Source organism: Rhinoderma darwinii, chromosome 3 (assembly GCF_050947455.1).
Source record: "Rhinoderma darwinii isolate aRhiDar2 chromosome 3, aRhiDar2.hap1, whole genome shotgun sequence".
In the NCBI taxonomy this organism is placed as follows: Eukaryota; Metazoa; Chordata; class Amphibia; order Anura; family Rhinodermatidae; genus Rhinoderma; species Rhinoderma darwinii.
The window spans coordinates 137,412,076-137,429,224 of NC_134689.1; the positions used below are offsets into that span (position 1 = coordinate 137,412,076).

At 42.9% G+C, this 17,149-nt stretch overlaps 1 protein-coding gene across 8 annotated transcripts in view; it reads right to left on the reverse strand.

Annotated features, from left to right (window-relative positions):
- The window catches only part of PPFIA2 (PPFI scaffold protein A2), a 373,500-nt gene that overhangs the window by 91,985 nt on the left and 264,366 nt on the right, over window positions 1-17,149 (reverse strand). For 5 of the 8 annotated variants that reach the window (XR_012882381.1, XM_075856788.1, XM_075856787.1 and 2 more), the window contains 4 exons: window positions 14,230-14,316; window positions 13,713-13,796; window positions 6,802-6,933; window positions 660-722 (listed from right to left, as the gene is read on the reverse strand). Coding sequence is in view for 7 of the 8 variants with exons in the window: in XM_075856788.1 (XP_075712903.1) it covers window positions 660-722; window positions 6,802-6,933; window positions 13,713-13,796; window positions 14,230-14,316 (366 nt within the window). In the remaining variant the exon portion in view is untranslated. The remainder of the gene's footprint in view (window positions 1-659; window positions 723-6,801; window positions 6,934-13,712; window positions 13,797-14,229; window positions 14,317-17,149) is intronic. The other 3 variants (XM_075856792.1, XM_075856789.1, XM_075856793.1) reach the window with 1 other exon arrangement.

The window sequence follows — 17,149 nt, forward strand, 5'->3', positions numbered from 1 at the left end:
TTGTTAGGATTTGCAGGATTTGCACCCAGGGACTCCTGTGCCCTAGGCAGTAGCTCTTCTCTTTGAGCCAACAGAAATGGTGGACTGCACAGCTGCTGATTCTATTTTACATATGCTCTTGATTTCTGCCTCTCTGGATTCCTTGTCATGATTGCTTGATCGGTCTCACCCTTTTGGCTTACTATAAAAGTCCAGCCTTTGCACTTCCTGGTTCCCAGACTTTTGAGCTTCCTCCCGTTAGTCTAATTCCTTTCTGACTTACTCTGTAAACTGTTGCTGCTCATTTGTATACCAAACTTGGATTGTTTCCTGACTATGTCTCTGCCTTACTCTACAATCTGTTGCAGCTTATCTGTGTACAGAACTTGGAGTGTTTCCTGACCAGGTCTCTGCCTTATGCTACAACCTGTTGCTACTTATCGGTGTATCGAAACTTGGATTGTTTCCTGACCCGTATCTGCCTCACGCTCAAACGTTGCCGCTTATCTGTGTACCAAACCTGGACTGTTACTTGACTACTTTTGCTATTATCACCCTCCTGCCTGATAGTTTCAGCCACTGGACTTTGAATCTGCTACAGACCTGCTACATAGTTTGTTTCAACCAAAATGGAAAAGTGAAGATGGTCAAAAGATAATATTCTAATAGACAGGTCTTACCTTGTCATGTAAACATTCTTCTAATTGTTTTCTATAATTGTCTGAGTCCAGAAGCAAAATATTCTGCAATACACCCAAAAAATTAATAAATAAATAAATACAAAAAAGCAGCTACATGCCCATGCAGATTGGTCAAGATTGCATATTTATTTCAAAAGAGATAGGGGTATAAGCCACTGCCAGACACTTTTGGCTGATGGCCAATTCCATCAAATTTGTTAGGTTCATCCAGGTTTATATATGACCATTATGTACGATCAGCATTACATATCCAATCTTAATAAACTTATTCCTACATAAATATTTCTGAGTGATATTAACAGCAATTTTTAGAAGCTGAACTTTTTACTTTAAGTATCTCCTTATGTTTTTTGATAATGCAAAATACATTTGACAATGTACCCACGTATTACAAAAAATTAACAATAAACGACTTAGTGTTACAATAAAAAACAAACAGATGTTTTGTCAGACCTCTCACCCAGTCAGCCAGCACCCTACTCTGTACTGATGATGGGCAAAACCCCTGAAACAGCTGTCTACATATTGGTTTTGGTCTTCCTTTTGGAGGAGATTCTGGCTTGGCTAAAATCCGTAGTTGTGTTTTAAGGCTCTTCTACTATACGGACATTACCTTACAGGGAAACTACTTTAAATAGGTGGCCCCGGAGTCATATTTTTCCTTCTCCCAGGGGAGAGTTAATTTGCATCATTATTGAAATGTACCTTGGATCTAGATGGTTGGTGTGGAAACTGCACATTTACCAAACATCGACTACTCTTATAAACTGGTTTGTATCATTATGTTTACCACATAAGATTGAGGCAATTCATAGTACAATACATGTGTAATGGCCATGGCCACGGACCGTTGGGATTACTCACCTCCAGACGGCCGCAGCCATGGATCTGTGAGCGCTGGCGCGCATCTGCTCCTCAGGAGACGCCAACGGTCACTTCCGCTTCACTCTGCTGTCTCCCGTAGGGTGCGCGCGCACGCTTGTGCCCGGCCTTAAAGTTCCAGCGTGCGCACCTGAAAAGTATGTTTAATTAGCCCATGATCACCCTAGACTACAAGAAGAGTGTTGTGTTTACCTGTGTTAGTCTTTGCAAATGGTCCCTTAGTGTTTTCCAGTTCCCAGTGTTCCCGTACCTGCATCCCGTGCTACCTTGTTCCTGTGCCGTAGAGAGTTGGAGTCGGGTTGTGCCATATACTACGCCTGCTGTGTAACACCACGCCTGGTGTCTGTCTGCTGCCAAAGTCCCATCCGAGTCTAACCATCGCTACTGTCCGAATGACCACAGGTACACTTATTCGAACTATAGACATTGACTTGGTATCCTGTTGGCCAGCTGCTATCCTGCTGCAGCGGTACGGCCCAGTTGGTCCAAACACCCATCGTGACAGTACGATCAGGCCATGGACCCCGCTGGTCAATCCAAGACCATGACAACATCATAAACCATGCGAGCAGATATGCTGGTCTGCCAGTTACAACAGGACCAACTTCTCCAGGCGGTGAGCACCATCACACATCGGCTGGACGCAAGAGCTGTAGCAGTCTTAGCATTCATTCCTGTTGCTCTGGCTGTTCCTCCTGCTACAGCTCCTGGCAGTACCAGTGTTGATCTTCGATTCTCATTGACACTACCTCCTCGCTATGACGGAGATGCGAGTACCTGCAGGGGACTTCTGAACCAGTGCCAGATCCACTTCAGTCTCCACACCAGAGCATTTTCTACTGAGAGAGCAAGGACCGCATTTATCATATCACTCCTATCTTCCCCTTTCCCCTTTCCCATCCCACTTCCCCTTTCCCATCCCTTGGTTGAACTTGATGTACATGTGTCTTTTTTCAACCGTACAAACTATGTAACTCCTTACTGGCAGTGCCCTAGCATGTGAAAACCCTATCTGGGAATGTCAGGGACCAGAGACCCGCGAGTTCCAGGGTTTCCTACAGAGGATTTGCACAGTGTTCGAGGAACCTGGCCGAGTCTCCTCAGCAGCTGCATCTCTCCTGACCCTTCACCAGGAGGACACATCTGTCCGCGAGTACACCATTCAGTTCCGCACCCTGGAGGCAGAGCTGTACTGGAACGACGAGGCCTTGGTGGCTACATTCTGGAAGGGACGATCTCCAAAAATTAAGGATGAACTTGCTGCTCATGATCTGCCACCTACCCTGGATGACCTCATATGTTTGGCCACTCGTATTGACATGAGGATCCAGAGCGATCCCAAGAGGTTCGTTGGAAAGGAAGATCCACACCAGGGGAGATTATGCGGGTGGACCTGCTTAAACTGTCTATCCAGGAGAAACTCCACAGACGCACTTCTGGAATTTGTCTGTATTGTGGCCTCAGAGGCCATATTGTGCGTTCATGCCCTCAGAAACAAAAGAGACTCCAATGCCTAGGATTTGTTAGAGAGACAACACTAGGGGGAACGGCGCTAGATAAGAAGTTCTCCTCCAAACGGTCCATTCCCGTGACCATTGGGTCTGGGGACAAGACGCACCGGGTCTCGGCATACCTGGACTCTGGGTCCGCAGGAAACTTCATCGGAAAATATCTACTGGACCTCCTCCAGTTACCACTGTCCCTCTGGAGACATCTTTGGATGTCGCATCAGTGAATAGACTACCTCTGCCCGACCCGATCATGTCTGACACGAAGCCACTGAGACTCCAAGTTGGAGCCCTTGGCTTCGACTACATGACCCAGTTCTGAACTGGAATTCCGGGGAAGTTCTCCAATGGGGCTCTAGATGTCACAGCTGCTGTCTGTTACAGATTCATCCTGCCTAGCCTCCTCAGCCCCATCATTGGCAGGATTGCCCTCTCACTTCTCTCAATTTGCAGATGTCTTCAGTAAAAAAGAGGCTGAGACGCTTCCTCCACCCCTGGCTTATGATTTCCCCATTGAACAGGTTCCAGATGCGTCGTCGTCCCCCCCCCCCCCCCCCGTGGCCAGGTATACCCCCGCTCCTTGCCAGAGACTCAGTCCATGTCGACCTACATCAAGGAGAATCTGGAGAGGGGTTTCATACAAAAATCCTCCTCCCAGTCGGGGCCGGGTTCTTCATCGTCAAGAAAAAAAGACGGATCTCTTCGACCTTGCATTGACTTCCGTGGTCTCAATCAAGTCACGCTCAAAAATAAACTTATAAACTTATTTCTGAACTATTTGAACGCATACGAGAAGCCAAGATTTTCTCCAAACTAGACTTGCGTGGGGCTTACAATTTAATTTGAATCCGTCAAGGTGATGAGTGGAAGACGGCATTTAACACTCGAGATGGGCACTACAAATGCCTGGTGATGCCTTTCGGTCTCTAACGCTCCCGCGGTCTTCCAGGAATTCGTCCATGACATCTTCAGAGATCCCCTCTATGTTTGTGTTGTGGTCTATCTCGATGACATTTTGTTTTTTTCCCCAGATCTGACGTCTCTTCGGAGACATGTCCGTCAAGTTCTGCTGCCCTTCCTGGGCTACATCATCTCGGATCAAGGCCTCAAGATGGACTATGAGAAGGTAAAGGCCATCCTGGAATGGTTACGTCCTCAAGGCTTGAGATCCATACAGCGTTTTTTGGGTTTCGCCAACTTCTACCGGCAGTTTATCCCACACTTCTCCTCACTGACGGCCCACATCTCTATCCTCACCAAGAAAGGTATGAAAGCCAAGGTGTGCACTCCAGAGGCAGAAGCTGTATTTAATAGACTTAAGAGTGCCTTCAAGTCAGCCTCAACCCTCCATCATCCTGATGTATCGCTACAGTTTTCGTTGGAGGTGGACGCCTCCTCTGTTAGTACAAGTGCACTTCTGTTCCAGAGAGGATCTAAAGGGAAGGCAGTGGTATGTGGCTATTATTCCAGACTTTTTTTCGTCCGAAGAACACAATTACTCGATTGGAGATCGGGAATTACTGGCCATCAAGTTGGCTCTGAAGGGGTGAAGACATCTAATAGAGGGCACAGCTCACCCCATCCTGATATATATGGACCACAAGAACCACACCTATCTCCAGTCGGCCCAATGACTAAACCCTCGTCAAGCCAGGTGGTCGCTGTTTTTAGCTCGGTTACAGTTTGTGCTCCACTACTGCCCTGCCGACAGAAATGTGTGGGCTGATGCCTTGTACAGGTCGTTCGATACAGAGGACACCATGGATTTTCCACAAAATATCATTGATCTATCCTGTATCACCTCTACTAATCCCCTGCAAGTTAGAAACACCACCCCTGGGAAAACTTTGTGCGCCTGGCAGACAGGAGGAGAATCCTTCGCTGGGGACACATCTCCAAACCTGCGGGGCACGCAGGTGCCCGTAAGACCTGAGATTTGATTGCCTGTCATTTCTGGTGGCCCACACTGCCCAAAGACATTGTGGACTTTGTTTCATCCTGCACGGTGTGCGTTGCCAATAAAGTTGCTCACTCCAAGCCTGCCGGTTTGCTTCAACCTCTGCCTGTGCCCAACGCTCCCTGGCAGCACTTTGTCACAGACCTTCCGTCCTCTGCTGGATGCAATACGGTCTGGGTGGTGGACCAGTTCTCGAAAATGGCTCATTTTGTTCCACTGACCGGCTACCTCCTGCTTCTCGACTGGCCAACCTCTTCATCCAACACATCTTCCGTCTGCATGGCTTACCTCTGCATATCGTGTCTGATCATGGGTTAAGTTTACCTCAAAATTCTGGAGAGCCCTCTGTAAACTCCTTTATGTAAAGTTGGACTTTCCCTCAGACTACCATCCCCAGCGACTGACTCCATTATAAGTGAATAGGGCACATCAGGTCACAGTTTGGATCCATCACAACTTCGTGGTCGGAGCCACCTGCTTCCGGCTCCAACTACTGCATACCGTTCAAAACATCTGACGCCCGGAGGCAGTTGGACCAGCTGATCGGTGCGGGGTCCAGGTGTCAGACCCACACCAATCATATACTGATGACCTATCCTGCGGTCGTGGACAACCCTTTTAAGTAGTGATGAAAAAGGAAATAGGCCTCAAATTTGGTCCTGCACACTGCTTGATAGACTACATCTTTTCAATTCCAGAAATTGGCCTGCTTTCTGGCTCACCACAAACATGCATCATATATTCACTCACTCATTGATCATAGAATTCCCATAGATCTTCATTTGTTGCCAAACACCTCACTTTGCCTCTTAAATTTAAGTGTATCTATAATTCTTCTTTATCTAAATGGGTCCAAAATTCTGTCCTGATTAAGGGATTGGAGCTCAGTTTGTCTGTTACAAAGCTCTAAATGTGCTTCTCTTCACACAGCTACAGAGTTAAAGATGTCTATACAGCTCCTGTTGAACTCAATAATAAATCAGTCTTCAGCAAGCTCCTAATCTCCCCCTATTGGTGGCAACAGGTAGCCAGAATGTTATAATTGAACTTCAGGGGATTTGAAACTCTTTAACCAAATATCTGAGCTCTGAACTCTATAAGGATATCTTAGAAAATTTGACAGAAAATAACCTCAGACCTATTAAAATGCAAAAAATAACAGGTACACTTTAAATCAATCTCTCCTAGTAAATGGATGTTGCATCCATGTTCAGAAGCAATATACAGTATTCGTCCTAGCTTACTGTAGCAACTGGAAGAAAAGACTATTATGACAACAAGAAACAATCTTTTGATGGGAAGTTGTATAATGCTTTTGAAGCGTTATTTGTACCGACCTGTACACATTAATCATTGTTTCATGTGATATTTAGATTACATGCTTCATCAAATAAAAAAAAAAGCATAGATTATTCCAGGTGTATCCACCCAAATGAGTTTGGATTAGATGTGACACACTGGCCCGGATTTTTTATATATGCAGTAGTGCACCACTATGCTGCTAATGGATCTGTGTACTGTACATTGTAGCTTTTTATAAGAGGTACTGTGCACACTGGACAATAGATTATTTTGAATATTATGAACAAGAACAATGTTTTCGGATGTCCAAAGCATTTATTTATGGTTTCTGCCTATAATGCTTTAAATGAAGGGTAAATGTGCAGTAGGTTCTTATGGTGCACATTAAATAACTATACAGTGTTTATTTCCTGTAAACAGATTCCTTCCTCCCAATCAAATAAGGTAAAGAACAAAACCAAGCAACAGTTACCTTGTCTTCAAGTGCAGCCATTCGTTCCTTTAAGTGCAATTGCAACCGTTCATTGGATTCCGTTAGAAGCCTGTCCACTGTATCAGAAAGCCTTTTGTTGTGCTCTTCATTCATTTTCTCTCTTTGGCGAGCCTACATAACACAAAGAAATATAAAATAGACATTAAGTACCTTCAATTGTTTCTTAGTCATCGAACAGCTTTTATGTAGCCTGACTTTCAGGACCAAGCAATTTTTTAATTGTTTTCCATTATTGCATTCCATGAGCCGTGGGCTTTTTTATTTTAGCCGCATGATAACTTGTTTTTCGGGGGACAAGTTTTATTGGAACTATTTTTGGAATCCTTTTAATTAGTTAATTAACTTAAGGCTATATTCACACGACAGTGAAAAAAAAAAGACCATTAAAAACTGATCAACTGTCAGTTTTTCATGGCCATTTTGCATCAGTGTGTCTTCAAATTTTCATCCATTTCCAGTCCGTCTGTCCGTATTTAATGGCCGTTTGTAATCAGTTTGCCATCCGTTTCTCATGGTCGTTAAAAAAAACAAAAAAAAAAGCGGATGGATTTAATTGGTCAGGTTTTTGTTTTTTTACCAAACCCCCTGAAAACACCAGTGTCCATGAGGATAGTGCCACAATGCCCACATAGATAGTGCCCATATAGAAAGTGCCTATACTGCAACAGTGCCCACATAGTGCAACAGGGCCCAGATATAAAGTGCCATAGTGCTACAGTGCCCATGTGATAGTGCCACACTGTGCCCATGTAGATAGTGCCAGTGTCCCCTCTAGAGTGCCCATATAGTGCCACAGTGCCCATGTAGATAGTGCCACACACCCCTTGAAGATGGTGCCACACACCCTCCCCTGTAGATAGCGCCGCACTTTCCCCCCTGTAGATAGTGCCACACTTTCCTCCCTGTAGATAGCGCCACACTTTCCTCCCTGTAGATAGCATCACACACATCCCATCCTGTGGATAGCTCTGCACCCCCCTCCCCTGTAGATAGTGCCATTGTGGCACTAGGAGCGGAATCCCCAGCCAGAACATTGCAGATGCTCTGGCCCGGGTATTCCGCTCCAGGAGGAGCCCCTGGCGTCACTGTCCATATATGGATAGTGATGTCAGGGGCTGCTCCAGGAGTGGAATCCCCGGCCAGAGTGTCCGTTAGTGACGTCAAGGGCTTTACTGGGCTCAGCGCTTAAAGTAGCGCTGTGTCCTGGGAGTCCTATTGGCCAGGATCAGTTTTGAATGCTCAGTTTTGAACAATCGGTTGAATGCTTGTATAATGCTTTAGAATGCATACTATTCCAAAGCATTATTACCTGTCAGTGTATCGCCTAGTAGGCCAACTGGGGTGCAAAATCAGCAGAGACAGTGTGTTCACTCCCTCTGTCAATCTCTTTAGATACTGCTGCTGCGGACTGTTGACTGCAGCATCTAAGGAGTTAACAGCCAGGATCAGATGTTTCTCTGATCCCAGCTATTACAGCAGGAGCCCGGCTAACACCGCTGGGTTCCTGCTGTTGATCACATGGGTACAGCTCCCAGTGCTCGCGCGATCATCATGATGTACATGTAAATCATGGAGTCTTTAGTTAAGGCACTTCCTGATGTACACTACTTGTACGTCATGGAGACTTAAGGGGTAAAATGGGATGTTTGGGATCAGAAAAAAGGGTCTGCTTTTTTCCCATAAACAGAGCAACTCTTGTTTATGGGCTTTGTCTAGTATTGCAGCACAGCCCCATTCATTTTAAAGCTGCAAAAAACAGAGTGTTTGAACAAGAGTAAGACCATTTCTGGAAAAAAAAAGCTAATTTTTTTTCCTAACCCCTTACAACCCCTTCAAAATACACATTAAAATTAGTCCACATGAAAAATACTCACAGAAAAAAAACCCCACACTGTAAAATGTCCACACGAAAAATTGCTCACACGGACAAAAGCCCACATGGAAAAATGGGTCAGTTTCTGGCATTGTGGTGGGGAACTGTGGTACTGTATCTTTACCATATCACCTAAATATTGCCCACTTGAAATTTGCAGTAAAAAATAAATAAAATAAAGGCAATACTTATACATTCTCATACATGGAGACAAATCCATATCTACTTGGTTATCTAAATATCTATGGTACCAAAAATGTGCATATTTTTATGTGGGTATTCTTCCACGTTGGCATTTTTCAATGTGGGCTTTTGTCTGTGTGAGGAATTTTCCATGTGGGTATTTTTCTTGTGCGCATATATGACCGTGGTTTTTTTTCTGTGAGGAATTTTCATGTGAGCTTTTTTGATGTGTGGTTTTTTTTCATAGAACACTTACAATGACAATGAGGGGAATTGTAGCATTTCCTGGTGCCCACAGATGGCTATGTGTGACAGTCTAATATAGCGGTCTCTGACTTGTGGCTCTCCAGCTGTTATGAAAGTACAATTCCCAGCATGCACGTACAGGTACCGGAGATCATTTTTGTAATACATGGTCATGCGGAGTCATCCACAGTGAAAGCTGCTCTCTCTACTCTGGCTAAGAGAGGAGATTTTCAAATAAGGAACGCTCTATAGGGCATAAAAACCTTATATAACATTGATATGCCCTAAATGGGATATTGTGTGGATCTGAATGAACACATACATACATACATACATACATACCTGTCACTATTCAAGTAAGTTATGCTGTGAATATTGATGTGAATAGTGATTTGGATTGTAACAATCTGCTAGTATAAGGGATAATAATGGTTATGTGTTACCCCAATATCGGGCAATTCCGTTGTTCAGCTCAGTCAGAGGAGCAGAACAAGGGAACACCAGAAGCAACAGTTCAGTTGCACCACGGACACCCCCGGCGGCTGACTAAACCAATTGACTTTATTGGGTTCCGCCGGGTTGTCCATAGTTTTACCGGAAACAATAGTGCAGCATGCTGAGCTATTGTTTTCGGTAATCTTGGCCGAATCTGCGACTGAGGTCCCTATTGAAACCTTCAACTCAGATGTGAACAAGGCCTAACGGATGCCTGACTGAAAGCAATGACAGATAAAACCCTCCTTTTTATGACTAATCCATTTTCCGGATCTGTAAAAAAACAGACACTTTACCTTTTGTTTGTTGCAGTTTCGCATCAGTATTGCTCCGTTATTAACACATCTGTTTTTTCAGTATTTTTTTAGTTTTTTTATGTTATTTTCATTCTGCAACTATCCATTAAAAAACGGATCAGTTAAAAGTAATGAATAACGGATAGAGACGGAAGGCATATCCGTTTGTATCAGTCATTATTTGACTTCAATGTTATGAAAAATGGAAAGCTTCTGCCATTTTAGACGGAAAAAATAGCGCAGCAGATTAGGCCATTGCTTTAGTCAAATAAACGGAAACCTGATGGAACGGAGCATAACTGAGCACAACTGATGCTAAAACAAAGCCATTTAAATGAAATGTTTCTTTCAGTTTTTCTGTTCCTCTGACGGAGCAGAAGAATGGAAATGCACAATAGATGTGAACAGATTGAAAATAAATGAATACCTACATTTGTCAGAATACGTAGGCACTTATATAACAGAGATGGGGGACAACCTCATGATGGACACTCTCCCAATCTTGCTTTTATAATTATAGCTATCCGTCTGTCTTGTATTTAGAAAGGACTTCTTCGAAGGGGCAGTTATATTAGGTAATTTGAAATTCACAACAACCCTATAATTTCAGAGTGGTTCTTATAAATGAATAGGATTTATAAAACAGGAGAACTGCTTACAAATACTCAAGAACAGAACACCAAATGTATATCTACCTTGTCAACATCACAAACTCCCCTAAATATCTTCAGGTTCATTGAGATGCGGTCTTTCCTCAATCATCACTACATGTAGCAATTTAGCTAGTCCTCATCCCGATGTACTCCCTCCTCACACATATGAATAGTAGCAGTGGCGTAACTACCGCTGTAGCTGCTGCAGGTGGCGCTGCTAGCAGCCGTTAGGGCTGCTACAGCAGTAGCGACGCCAATCCGGGGCCTGCGCCGCCCGGCCCCTAACATATATGGGCCGGACGGCACGGGCCCCCTCATGCCCGGTGGTGTTGCTAGCACTGGAGGGAGCCCCGGTGCTAGCGACAGCCACATTCACTTGTAGCTGCGTCCTCAGGATGCAGATACAAATGAATACTATAGGGAAGACTCCCTGCAAAGGCCGGCATGATGACGTCACTGCATCATGCTTGTCTGCGCTGGCGTCCTGCCCGGAGGATGTGCAGCGCTCCTTCCGCCGTGGGAACAAGGCAATGTAAAAAAAAAAAATCCTGTGGGGGGGTTTGGCAATATATACAAGGGGGGGGGGGAGCAGGGTTGCACTATATACAAGGGGAAGCAGGGTGGCACTATATACAAGGGGGAAAGCAGGGTGGCACTATATTTCAGGGGGGAGCAGGGTGGCATTACATACAAAGGAGGATCAGGGTGGCATTACATACAAGGGAGGATCAGGGTGGCACTATATACAAGGGGGAGCTGTGTGGCACTATATACAGGGGGGGCAGGGTGGCACTATATACAAGGGGGGAATAGGGTAGCACTATATACAATGGGGAGCTGTGTGGCGCTATATACAAGGGGGGAGCAGGGTGACACTAGGGGGGCTGTATGGCTACTAGGGGGGCTGTATGGCACTATTTACAAGGGGGGAAGTCTGTGTGGTGCAGTCTACAGGGGGCTGTGTGGTGCAGTCTACAGGGGGCGGTGTCTGGCTGTATCTACAGGGGGCTGTATGGCACTATCTATAAGGGAAGGCTGTGTGGCACTGTCTACAAGGGAGGCAGTGTGGCACTATATACAAGAGGTGGCTGTGTGGCACTATATACAAGAGGGGGCTGTGTGGCTCTATATACAAGAGGGGGCTGTGTGGCTCTATATACAAGAGTGGGCTGTGTGGCTCTATATACAAGAGTGGGCTGTGTGACACTATATGCAAGAGGGGGCTGTGTGGCACTATATGCAAGAGGGGGCTGTGTGGCACTATATACAAGAGTGGGCTGTGTGGCACTATATACAAGAAGGGGCTGTGTGGCACTATATACAAGAAGGGGCTGTGTGGCACTATATACAAGAAGGGGCTGTGTGGCACTATATACAAGAAGGGGCTGTTTGTGGCAGAATCTACAGGGGTCTGTGTGGCACTATCTACTAAGGGGGGCTATGTGGCACTTTATACAAGGGAGGGGGGCTGTGTGGCACTATATACAGGGGGAGCTGTATGGCACCATATACAGATGGGGGGACTTTATGGCGATATCTACAAGGGGGCTATATTCCACTATCTACAAGTGGGAGATGGGGGTGCCATCTACAAGTGGGGTGTGACACTGTCTACAGGGGGGCTGTATAGCAGTGTCTACAGGGGGCTGTATGGCACAATCTACGGGGGGCAGTATCTACAGGGGGGCACTATATTTAAGGGAGGCTGCGTGTGGCACCTAGGGGGGGCCCAGTCAAAAGTTTGCTATGGGGCCCTGTCTTTCCTAGTTACGTCCCTGAATAGTAGTACTTTTTATCTCAGTGATTTTACTAAAAATATTTCCGTCAATAAATGTCACACTTCGTGGACACACTGGGGCAGATTTATTATTGTCTTTGCGCCTCGGTTCTGGTGTTTGGTGCACCTATTTATTTGGATCATATATTGTTGGACACATTTTTTAATGCATGCGCCACAAAGAACCTTGCTTTGGAACACGCTCGCCACGTTCACAAACTTAAAATACGGCTGTGGATTTGTTGAGCCATGCAATGCGCAAGATTGATCACTTGCGTGCACTTGTTTTGTGGCACATAATACTGGTCTAAAGCATACCACCCAATAGGTGGTCCAAAGAAGGGAAAGAAGTCTAACTTGCACCAAGATTCACCTAATCTATCAAACAGTGTGCTCCATTGAAAAATTTGGTGCAACTTCAGCCTAACACCTATAGCTTTAGACTATCTATTTTTAACCCATTTATAATAAATCTGCCCCACTGTTCTTCAAAGCTAAATTATATATTAGGTAAACACCATGTACTTGAATCATGTCATGCTGATGCATTATTCTTTTAAATATATTTTAGGAATGTGCCTACATTCTGTATTCTTATAAAAGTGTCACTGCAAACCTAACTCCTTCCTGGATTGCATCCATATCTACTTCAGCCACCCCTTACCTTTCTCATCCCCAACATACTTTGCAAAGGGATAGAGAAAGTTGGAAAAAGACGTAAAAACATTTTAATAGCTTATATCTTTGATGTATTAGACTACGTTCACACCTGTGTCCGTGTGTTGCATTGTACTGCTCCATCAGAGCAGCACAAGAAGTGAATAATGGAAGCAACGGTTCCGTTGCATCACGGACAACACAAGCAGCAAACGGAACCCCTTGACTTTAATGGTTTGCGTTGGTTTTCTGTCGGGGTGTCTGTGGTTTTACAGGAGACAATAGCGCAGCATGCTGCGCTATTGCCTCCGGTAATCTCGTCTTGATCTGCGATGGAGGCCCCTAACGGAGCCTTTAACGCAGATGTGAATGAGGCCTTACCCACGCTTCAATCTGATGCCTGCAGCTCTTCTGTTCTGGTGCCCCTATGACAACACAATATGACACCACGCATATCAATGTCAACAACTTTGCTGGCTTGATAGAAGTATTAAATTTGTTGACATAAATGTGGTGGTGATTTGTACCCAAAAAAAAGTCACTGAGATTAGGCTGATCTAAAAAGGCACAAGGGACACTGTAGCAGTGGAGCATAAAACTCCATGTTCATATGCCATAAAGTTCTCTTTTAATGTTGAGGGATCAAAACATAGACATAACTTCTAGATCAAAATGTATATTATTACACCATTACTGCCTATTTAACATACCCTCTGAAGTTCTTGATTCTTTTCTTCAAGCTGTGTTTCCAGATGCCTCATTCTCTCCTCAATATTTCCATGTCTTTCTTCTGCCTATGGAGAAAAAACACAAGAAGCTGATCTGAAATGAGAGCACTCCAGCAGGTGATGCGTCCCTTAGGTAAGGTACAAGACAAAAGCAAGCTACTACTAACTGCAAACTTACTCTAGTAAAAGAAATAGTATAGAAGCAGGCAGCTGGACAGCATTGCTTGAAATGTGTCAGCTAATAGAGGCCTGCTATATCCAAGCGCTAGCAGAACTTAGAGTTTATTTATGAGCAATGAAGTCAGCCAAATGTAACGTGCAGACTGTGCATGGTTTAAACACAAACCTCATATTGTAAATCATAAGCCCCTAAAGCACTAAATTGCATGATGGTTGATTATCAATAATTAAAGCATAAAAGAAGAAAACAAAGGATTAAATGAAAACAAAATCAGATGGATTCTATTTAGCAATAGAAAGTAAAGTCCTGTAGGACTACCTTCCTACGTATGGAGATCATTTCTTGTAGCTTAGCTTCCATAACATATTGATAATCATCAGATGAGGTAGAAGAAGTTGGATCAAACTAACAAGTCAAGGAAAAGGAAAGGGACAAATTGATAAAACCAGAATAAAAGTCCCCAAAAGACTAAAGAAAAAGACATAAAATGCTTCGAAAAAAATTATATGATAATGAAAATGTTAGTGATAATAGACTAAAAAAATAAATGGCAAAGTAAAGCAATCTGGGGCTAAAATAATAGAATAACGTGAACTTGAAGTACGTACCCATTGGTACAGTGTCGACAACCAATTTCTTGTTAACCAATATTAACAAGACTGTTTAGCCATGACCGCAAGACCAGATCTGTTTTTAAACAGATACCGGTGATCCCTGACAGCTCTAATTGACTGCAATGGCGTCTGCTAAAGTTCCAGTATTTTTGAGGGCAAGGATAGCACTTGTGGTCAAAAATACAAGAAAATACATAATGGAAACCTATATGAATCCCACGTAAGCAAAAAAAAGCCTAAGAATATAGATTCATGATACTTATTTTTTTGTACTTTTGTGTTTACTGGTAAATTGCTAGGATGTAATGATTCTTCACCGTGTGTAAGAGTCAAATACATTGAACATAGTGTCCAGATGGGCATTGAAGTAAACATTTACTGAGAAATGTAAAAAATAAACGATAATAAATAGCATACCTAGAAAATCACACGCTAGGGTTTCTTAAAACGTATTTCATTAGGATAAGCCTAACGGGAAAGTTTACTGTAGGAAATAGAGGAATGAACAGATACACAGCATCCCCAATAGTCTAGGGAGACATTTTCACAAGTGTTTGAGATAAATTTACAGATTAGGATATGGTATGTTCACTGGACATATTTTAGCATGAACTATTGATTGCTTTAGAGAGAATGGCTTTAGATGGACGGAATTTTGCTGGTGTTTTTTTTTTAGAGAAACTTATGACTATATATTACAGTGCAAATATAATTCAATTGTGTTTTTTTTGTTTTTGTATTTTAGTCATCTTTTGTGAAGTACAGTAAAAAATAGTGTACTATAACCTCAGTTTTATTGCCCCGGCTTATCTTAATGATGTATCACCTCATGTACTAATTGTCTTTGTGTAACATCTAAATGTTGTGCTTTTTTCTAAGTCATTCATTTGTAAACAGCCAGAAGAAGGGGCCCCTGTGCTCTGAAAGTTGCATATAGAACTTTTATGGCTAGCCAATAAAGGTATCATACCTATTATACTTTTGTCTTTTTTGACACAAAAGTATTTAACATTTCATCATGTCATCTTTTGTAAAATGGAAAACTACTCTCTCCAATCTCTCTATTTTTAATACTAAACATTTTCTCTATTATATTTATTTTCTATTATTTATATAGTGCTGAAATATTTTGCAGCTACCTATGTCCTGGTCTCCAATGGGACTTACAATCTAATTTCTAAATGTCATAATATTGCTGATATACAGTAGATACCTGAAAACAGTGTGCAATACTGTCAGAATTTCTGGTATTCTATGCAACAATTATAACCAATCTAAAACATCCCTCTGCTATAATAGAAACTAAGAGGAGACATCACCAATGGTGGGCATTGAAGATCCCAGGTAGACACTTTTACTCCAAAAAAAAATCTCATCGATACCATCCTAGTTTTTATTTGCACCTTCTGCAGAATCCTACATTATGTGTAGTTCCTGGATTTGTTTATCAGTCCCATCTAATAGATCAGTGAGTTATATGTGCACTGTCCTTGTAAAGGAGTGGTTGCCTTGGAGAGCGTATTCTTGGCATCTTCCACAGACTTTGGCCCCATGCACACGGCGGTACCCGTAATCACGGCTCGCGACTGCGGGCAAGCCGGCCACCAACATTTTTTGGCCGTGCTCCCATACAAAGTATGGGAGCAAGGCCCGTAAATCTAAAAAAAACGGACATGCTCCATAATTCCCGACACAGTTCTACATAGCGATATGGAAAAGTATCCACGGCCGAATTTACGGTCGTGTTCATGGGGCCTTAGCAAATAGATCTTTATAGACATAGTTTAAGAAGCAGTATCATGACCTCTAAAGTCTTACTGCTTCAATCTTGATGTTACCTGTTCTTGTACCTCAGTCAGAATTCAAGACCGCTCTCTTGTTATGTAGCCAGATATGATAAAATACCATTAGACATTTATTGGTTAGTTTCTAGATTCATTTTCAGTATTAGTACTACATGAGTCAACATGACATCTAAATTCTTAACCGGTCTGTCTGTAGACATTCTTTTCCTAATGTAATATACTTTTGCAATGGCAATGCGTTCTAACCAATATGAGGGTCCTGAGGGGACCCCCCCCCCACTCAATGAAATCCATTTCTCCTAATAAGACATATAAAGAGGAGTTGTCCTGAAAGTACAATCTTTTTTTTAATGCATGAATAACCATTTTGAGTAGTGTATTAGGTATTTATAAGTTAATCAGGATAGTTTAATTCTAATGTGTTGATGACTTGAGCTGCGGGGTTCAATAAGGAATTTAATCCACAATAAGAAAAATGAAATAGAGATATTGTATTACAAATATTCTAGCATTTGTTAACTATATACAGTAAACTATGTTTAGAAAAAAAATATCGAAACCCCTTTTTATTTTATACAGATGACACACATCAGCAGACAACATAGATAGACAATTTATACATTTTGCTTCATTTGGACAAGCTATCAGAAACCTTCCTTATTCTCTGGTCCCTACCAAAGTTGAATTCTTATCAAACTTAAGACTTGCCTTACTAGATCCTCAGGCTTATTACCAAATTTATTTACACTAAATATGTGGTTACAATTGCAATACTCCAAATTTTAAAAATGTTAAACTTCACATGCATAACACAAAATA